The sequence below is a fragment of the Lytechinus pictus genome, chromosome 15 (genome assembly GCF_037042905.1).
Source record: "Lytechinus pictus isolate F3 Inbred chromosome 15, Lp3.0, whole genome shotgun sequence".
NCBI lineage: Eukaryota > Metazoa > Echinodermata > Echinoidea > Temnopleuroida > Toxopneustidae > Lytechinus > Lytechinus pictus.
In genome coordinates this window covers 7788248-7796893 of record NC_087259.1, presented here as the reverse complement: position 1 = coordinate 7796893, position 8646 = coordinate 7788248, and the positions used below count along the sequence as shown (strand labels likewise).

General features: G+C 36.3%; 1 protein-coding gene across 1 annotated transcript in view; it reads left to right on the top strand.

Moving 5' to 3' along the window:
* The first annotated feature begins 801 nt into the window (after positions 1-801).
* The window catches only part of LOC129277700 (uncharacterized), a 31049-nt gene continuing 23204 nt past the window's right edge, over positions 802-8646 (top strand). The window contains exons 1-2 of the mRNA XM_064110800.1: positions 802-885; positions 6487-6636. Coding sequence (XP_063966870.1) covers positions 805-885; positions 6487-6636 — 231 coding nt within the window. The 5' untranslated portion in view covers positions 802-804. The remainder of the gene's footprint in view (positions 886-6486; positions 6637-8646) is intronic.

The following is an 8646-nucleotide window of genomic DNA, read 5'->3' as shown; positions in this document are numbered from 1 at the left end:
TTGTTTGTTTGTATGTCATTTTGTTTTACACTTTTAAAAGACCGTCATCATTATTTCGAGATCTTTGTTATGAAAAATGTTGCAAAAAATGAAATGAAATACATGTACATTTATGAATTCAATTGATATCCATTTTTTACAGGATATCACGGGTCTTTTGCGATGTTTGGTGTATCGATGTAGGTCAGAGCATGCATATATTTGGAGCCTGGTATTTAATTGAATTAATTTCAGTGCAAAAACTTCCCGCATTGGAAATTCTTTCCCCAAAAAATGTCAAGGGGGATGGGGGCTGAACCAGCATCCCGTATCTTTTAGGGCTAAATTTACTTTGGAAAAAAAAAACAGTACAAGTTTGTTACATAACTTGAATGTATAAATGTCGCTCCTTTGGGCAAAGGGAAAACCTAAGGCCCCCAACGACATCCTTCTTCCCTCACAGACCGGTGGACGTAGAAAACAATGATCTACACTATCATGTAAAGTGTCTTTTGTTTAATACTAACGAGTTTAGTGACGTTCTCAAAGCTTCTAATGAGTGACCCCTCTGTTTAAAACAACGGCTTGGGTTTCGAGAATAATAAACTCCATTCAAGGATAAAAGATCGTGGCATGAAGATAATAGTATGCATCAGTCACAACCGACCGATAACGGGTCATAGGAAGTAACGTCATTGAAATTTGATCGGCGTGGCTTGATTTCAACGATGTGACCAGGGCATGGCCCACAGTGAATATTCCTGTGCAAACCGAAGAGTGATGCGCGAAGCTTTTTCTTACACATGCGAGTAGGACCAAAGTAACATGTCGAGCTGTCCCCTTAGAGAATTCATTTTCAAAATGGGATCTTTTCCGAGTCGACTTCACGATGGTTGGAAAACAGAAGTAAGTTAGCATTCTAATTTCAAATATTCTAATCTAAAAGCCATTATTTCGAGAGGGGGAATGGCGAATGAACTATTTCCCGCGCATAAACCCTGTAACCATTATAACGCTCATTAGTGATATGCCAAAGTACAATAGACTGTCATGCCTATATTCAAATATTTTTTTGCCCTGGAATTTGCGTAAAACCCTACTACAAAACATTCAATAATCGTCAAGGTATGTTAGGCTACTCGTAATCATGAGGTTATGCGGAGGATATCCGAAACGCGAAAAACTTGCTTTGAAACTAAGAACTTTTTTTTCGACTTTTACCTTTTACTACGATCCGCGCCACGTTCCAAACGGCGAATTTACTCGTGGAGCAATCGTAGGGACCGTATCAGATCAGTCGTGTTAATCGTATTGATCGTACGACAGGCAGGGGTCTATTCTGAAAAGAACATCAAATTATTTGGAATTTTCTGATATTTCTTGAATACTTTGAAACTCTTTGAATACTTTCTTGAATACTTTGTTTCCCAACTTATCTTTAGATATCTTTTTTTTTATGTTAGTAAAACTACACAAAACATGACAACCACCATGTCCCATTTCTGCACAATCAAAATAAATTTCCAAGTAGCGCCGAAGCGACCAAGGAAATGAAATGATCGGCCGACGATATCGTTTAAAAAAAATCATGGTGTTTTTTTGTTGTTGATAGTACACAAACCTAAATTTCAACAAATTTGTCAACAATTTTGATGACTTAAAGTAAAGCCGTTGTGATTGGCAGGATAAAGGATGATATTTACAACCTCAATTTACATAAATGACGTTTGTGAGTATTCGAATTGGAGGAATTCCCTGAATGACCTGTCCAAAGAATATGCCTTGAAGTAAAAGAAATTTATCGCTGCATTGGAATACAAGAGCGCCATTTTCCCTTAATTTAAGTCAGGATCAAAGCTATTGACAGGGGCGGATCCAAACCTCCGCCAATATAGGGGGGGGGGCGAAAATGTTGTTTGTTTCTTTGAAGGGGTTGTCCCAGTGGCGTAATGAGCTAACAATTTTGAGGGGGTTCGATATGGCGTATCGCGTAAAATTAATAAGAAGTTGCGAGAGAGCGAAATGAGCGAGCAAAAATTTTGACATTTTTATTACAAAAATTTAAACAACATAAATGTGTAATGATTTCATAAGCCGTATTTAAATAGTGTAAGCGCGAAGTCCGAGCTAAACAATTTTGAAATTTCATGTATTTTGTTCTGAAAATTGAACATGGGCAATGTTTGTAAACCTGAACAAGATGCGTATGTAACTAGATAATTACTGCGAGCGCAAAGCGCGAGCAGAAATTCTTATAATGCGTTCTGGCCTTGTCAAAAAGGGACCTGTTAAGGACGTTTTGCAGTTAGCCATTAAGACGATACATATTTCAATGATTAAATAATGCAAGCGCGAAGCGCAAGCTGAAAATTGTTTGACGTTCCGGCCTAAAAATTGACGTCATATGCACTTGTAAAATACAGTATAGGTATGTAACCAAACAATTGATGCGAGCGCGAAGCGCGAGCGAAATCAAAATTGAGATTTCAAACCTGACAACGGGACACTCTATTCATGTTTTGTAAATCATGAAGGTTGGGTATAAGTTTGTATCTTCCTACATTAATAATGCGAGCACAAAGCGTGAGCAGAAACTTTTTGATATTCCCATATGAAGGATCAATTTAAGCACTATTTAAAGCACTGTGTAGGGAAATTGGGAAGTGGATGTGGATAGCTGATATTTTATTATCATTTTGACCTAGGATCTGGACATTCTAGGTCTAAGGACATTTTGTCATCATATGAAAATGATGACTATCTTCCTATTCCTCTTCCTAAGTGCGATATGAAACTTGTCGATATTCCTTTCTGAAAAAGGGACAATTTAGTCATTAGAAATTCATGAAAATATTAATCTAATAAGCCTAACGAGTGCGTGAAATTTGTTGACATTGAGGCCTAGAAACTGGATATTTTAAGCACTTTCCATTCATGGGTTGATGTTTTTTTTTAATAATGCGAGCGCAAATCGCGAGCCGAAATTTTGTATAAACTGTCATAAATGCGGGATTTTAAGTAGTGGTTTGTTATAGAATTAATATATCTAGGTATAACATAACTCACCAATCAAAATGTGAGCGCACAGCGCTAGGTCATAGGGCCTTCAAGTTCTTTTGTTTTACAATCAGACACCTGAAAAGGGATATTTTGAGAATCTTATGGAATACACAAAGACAATTGGTAGGCCTACTTGGCAAATCAAATTATGCGAGCGCACAGCGCAAGCTGCAAAATGTTGATATTCACACCTTAAAACGGACATTTTACAGAGCACGTAAAAAAAAAACAATTGGTAAATCAAACAAAAAATAATGAAAGCTCGATGTCCGAGCTGAAATATGTTTTGTATATTGACTTCAAAACTTAATATCTTAAGCTACATATCAGCCTATTGAGCAAGATACATGTACATGTATGTCTCGCATCGAACAGGAAATGCGAGCGCGAATCGCGAGCGAAAATTTAATATAGTGTCATGAAAAATATTTAAAAATTATTTTCCAAGTCTTCCCCTGACATTATTTTATTCACTCGTCTTCCTCCTCTCATTGTTCCTCTTCTTGTTTCCTCCTTTCTTTCCCCTTCTTTGTCTTTTTTTTTTCTTTCTTTCCCCTTTTTTCATTTATTTTGCTTCGCCAATGGGGGGGGGGGGGGCGGGCCCCTCGCCCCCTGGATCCGCCTATGATTGATATGACCATGAACCCTCAAGATATATATCATATGCAATTAACAAGTATAGGCCTATAATCATTCCCTTCGTGAGGGTAAATTGATTTTCATTCATATTCCTTGTTATTCGGATTATTACTTTATATGTTTTAGATTGATCTGAATAAACAGGATCGCACCTTAAATATTCTCATCTCGTACAGGATATAGAATTAATCATAATAATCGCTTTCGGATAATCAGATTGAATACGAACTAGGAACAAACAAGTTGACATTCAAACAGACAAGTTGACTCTCAATCGTGAATTTTTTTGGGTGATTTTCGTGTATTTTTTTCTTTGGTAATTCTTAACGGAAAAACAACTCCTTCAACTATAATACTATACAAACGCGCGCGAATCGACATGCTTTCCAAACTGCCCTACACAATATGATACTTTATAAACTCACGCGATCATACATGTTTTCAAAAAGTACCCTACAATGTTTTAGTGGTCAAATTACAGGCGTGCAGATGCCCCTCTCACCCCCCCCCACCCGAAAAAAAAATCCACGACCAATGAAAAAGAAAAAAGGGAGAAAGGGAAAGGAAACGGGTGAAATATAATAGCAATTTCTGAATGTTATGTAGAAATCTATCACAAAATTGGCTTTCGTGAAGGTCAATTTTTTTTTTGTCAAACACTCGCGATACCCCATAAGCCATGCTGTACCTCCTTGTTATTTATTTATTTTTTTGGTTTGCTCATTACGCAACTGTGCTAAATAAATGTATGCCCCAACTGTTTCGATATGTTCGTTTAGCATTTTTGGCATACAGATGTTAAAGAGAGATATAGATAAAGAGAGAGAGAGAGTGTGTGTGTGTGTGTTAAGGGGGTGATGGGGGGGGGGGGGTAACATGATTCATATTGGCAATATCCGAGCACCCATTCATGCGCACCTTCAAGGTAACACATCAAAATTGATTATAAATTTTGGGGTGCTAATTTGAGCCTTATAATTCAAATGCACCCTATAGACCTTTATAATGAATTTCATTATCTAGAGAATAAAATTCTTCACACAGTCAAACATGTCTTAGCGGTCACTTGTCTATGGTGGAAACCTGTTACTCAGTGGCAACCAATTTTTTTTTCCCATTCGCAGCAATAATCGTGATTATGTGTAATCGATCCTCATTTCTGTCTCCACTGCATGTCCAATGACCACTTTTCGGTAATTTCCCTCAGGTGCACGCCTGATGGGGGGGGGGGGGGGGGGGGTGGCGAACTGACCAACACTGATACAGCTCTCAATCACTGCCAACACTGTTCGGGCTAGTCTTAAAATGTACCTTTTGATATAACTAATAGTAACACAGAGGATGAAATAATAAGCCTATAATTTCATTTGTATATAGAAAGAATACAATGGTTTTTTTTTAGAGAAGAGGTGCCTGTTTTAATACTTGGTAACAAAATCATTGCGATATAAAATTGAGAAGTAAATTAGTGTGTCTATATTACAAGACTAAACTGTTCATGATATTGCATTATGGGTAATTGATATGGCCAGATATGAGTAGTTCAGGACGTGAGAGGACGTGAGGGGAGGATATTTGGGCTGTTGGTTCGTATACCCTTAAAGTGGGTCTACATTGCAATACTAAACTGCTCATAATGTTGCGTTATGGGTAATGAACCTGGCCAGATGTGAGAAACTGAGGTCTTCACAGGCCTAATTCATTTCCCATAGACTCGTGTCTTAAAGTGGCACTTAAAGGGATGGTACGGGCTGAAAATATTTATATCTTAATACATAGAGTAGAATTCACTGAGCAAAATGCCGAAAAATTTCATCAAAATCGGATAACAAATAATAAAGTTATTGGAGTTTAAAGTTTAGCAATATTTTGTGAAAACAGTCGTCATGAATATTCATTAGGTGGGCTGATGATGTCACATCTCCACTTTCCGTTTTCTTATGTCATTACATAAAATCATATTTTTTCATTATTTCATACTTGTGTGAATAATATGTCTCCCTTATAATGAAATAAGTTGCAGCAATAAATATATAATGCACTAAATCAGTTGACAATCTAATTTTTCTAGTTCTTGGAGGAAAAAATTTGAATATACCTATTTTCATATAATAAAACACAAAAGAACAAGTGAAGATGTGACATCATCAGCCCACCTAATGAATATTCATGACGACTGTTTTCACAAAATATTGCTTAACTTTGAAATTCAATAACTTTGTTATTTGTTATCCGATTTTGATGAAATTTTCGGCATTTTGCTCAATGAATTGTACTCTATTTATTAAGCTATACATACTTTTAGCCCGGACCATCCCTTTAAAAAAGAATTCATCAAAATAAGGAGGAAATTCGAGGGTTGAATGTTTACTACCAGTGGATAGGATAAATGTCTGACATTCCATATCTGACCAGACTAGGGTACCTCGACCGGCTCATTTTAAAAATAAATCAGCAGTTATGAAGACTACACCTGACGGGATCAAATTCATCATTTGAGAGAGTAAAATGGCCCTCATTCTTCCGCCAGTAAAAATATAGTTCCATAGTGGTGATATATCTTTCCAATTTGGAAAAAGGAAGTTCAGTAGGTACCCTCCCTAGCTAGAATCAGTGTTAGATTGTCGGTCATATTCATTCATTTCTGTCAATCAGCAATATCAAATTTAAAAATTGAGAATGGGTTGGCTCGAATGAATATCTTTTGCCTGCCAGTTGTGATTAGGCCCGTGCAACATGAGGACTTGAGATGAGGCTATTTCGGCTGCTGGTTTAATGCATGCATCTCCCCCCTTTTTTCTATCTCAGGATAATTCAGAACGTGCTGTGGTATACTTCATACCAGATAACATCCACTGTAGGCGGAGATTGTGGAGATTGATGGGGAGCGAAACGGCAGACCTCACAAGCGCCCGCTACATGGACGCTCTGGCTCAGAAAGTCCACCAGGAGTATGAGGTATATAATGTATTAGGCCCATTTAAACTAATCCAAAGAACTTGGTGATCCCTGTATAAAGCCTTTATGGAAATTGGATATTTCAGAAGTCAGCAAGTTGATGATAACAATAATAATATTTAAAATTTATATAGCGCATAAAAGTCAAAGGACTCTCTATGCGCTTAATAAAATATATTAAATTACTTAATTATACATTAAACCATATCTGAATTATCCAATAAACCTTAAACCTAAAGTATTTTATACAAATTAGAACAAATTAAATCAATACATAAAAGTTACATCATCAATGAAATGAATACTTACAATATTTAACAACATAATATATTGAACATCATAAACATTATGTTGAAAATAAGAGTGGGAGGGAAAGTACAGGGGTGTGCTCTTCCATCAAAATAATAACACTCATCGACAAGCGCCAACTATCTGCTTTGGAACAGATGCGACTGTTTCAAGCAATACACAGAAGTTAAATGATCAGTGTAGGAGCTCTCTAGCAAAGATATTTTGCTTAACCTCTATTTGATTTAGGGGAAACGTAAATAGTATCTGCAAAGTTCAGCGGTGAATACATTTAAGAAATAGAAATAGATGAAAATCAGCAAAGTTTGTGCCCTCCTGACGCCCCCCTTTTTTTTTTACACCGTTCGACCAATGGTTTTTGTCTCACCTGCATAGCAGAGTGAGACTATAGGCGCCGCTTTTCCGACGGCGGCGCGGCGGCGGCGTCAACACCAAATCTTAATCGAAGGTTAAGTTTTTTAAATGACAGCATAACTTAGAAAGTATATGGACCTAGTTCATGAAAGTTGGCCATAGGGTTAATGAAGTATTACTCACCATCCTGCCTTAGTTTCAAGTCACATGACTAAGGTCAAATGTCATTTAGGGTCAATGAACTTAGACCATGTTGGGGAATCAACATCAAAATCTTAACCTAAGGTTAAGTTTTTGAAATGTCATCATAACTTAAAAAATATATAGACCTAGTTCATTAAACTTGGACATAAGGTCAATCAAGTATTACTGATCATCCTGCCCGAGTTTTAAGTCACATGACCAAGGTCAAAGGTCATTTAGGGTCAATGAACTTTGGCCAAATTGGGGTAATTGTTGAATTACCATCATAACTTAGAAAATATATAGACCTAGTTCATGAAACTTGGACATAAGGTCAATCAAGTATCACTGAACATCCTGTGCGAATTTCAGGTCACATGACCAAGGTCAAAGGTCAAAGAATTTTGGCCATGTTGGGGATATCTGTTGAATTACCATCATAACTTTGAAAGTTTATGGATCTGATTCATGAAACTTGGACATAAGAGTAATCAAGTAGCACTGAACATCCTGTGCGAGTTTCAGGTCACATGACCAAGGTGAAAGGTCATTTAAGGTCAATGAACTTTGGCCAAGTTGGAGGTAATTATTAGATTGCTGTCATAACTTTCAAAGTTTATATATATAGTTTATAAAAATGTGGATATAGGGGTAATCAAGTATCACTGACAAGTCTTGGGTCGCATGTTCAAGTTCAAATGTAATTTATTGTCAATGAACAGAGTATCGTATCATTATATGAATGGTGTTTTTGTGAATAGAGTAGTTTTCAAAGTCAGCACTGCTGCTATATTGAATTGCGTGGTACAGGTGAGACTGCCAGAGGCGCTCCACTTGTTTTTTTTTAATGATTGATCTCTAATATTTTTTTCTTCCCTTTTCTCGTTTATCCTGTTTTTTAAAGTCATTTGGTATTTTTCTTTCATTGTTTTTCCATTGTGCCCCCATGAATCTGGGACCTGAGGCATATGCCACCGTGCACCTTAGATACGCCATCAGATCATGTTTATTTATTTATTTATTTTGTTTATTTATTTATTCAATTAATTATTGAATAATTTACATATCAATTCATTTATTCACTTTATTTTTTCATTTATTCATTTGATTATTTATTTACTTACTTACTTATTATTATTATTTAATTTTTTTTTACAGAAACCA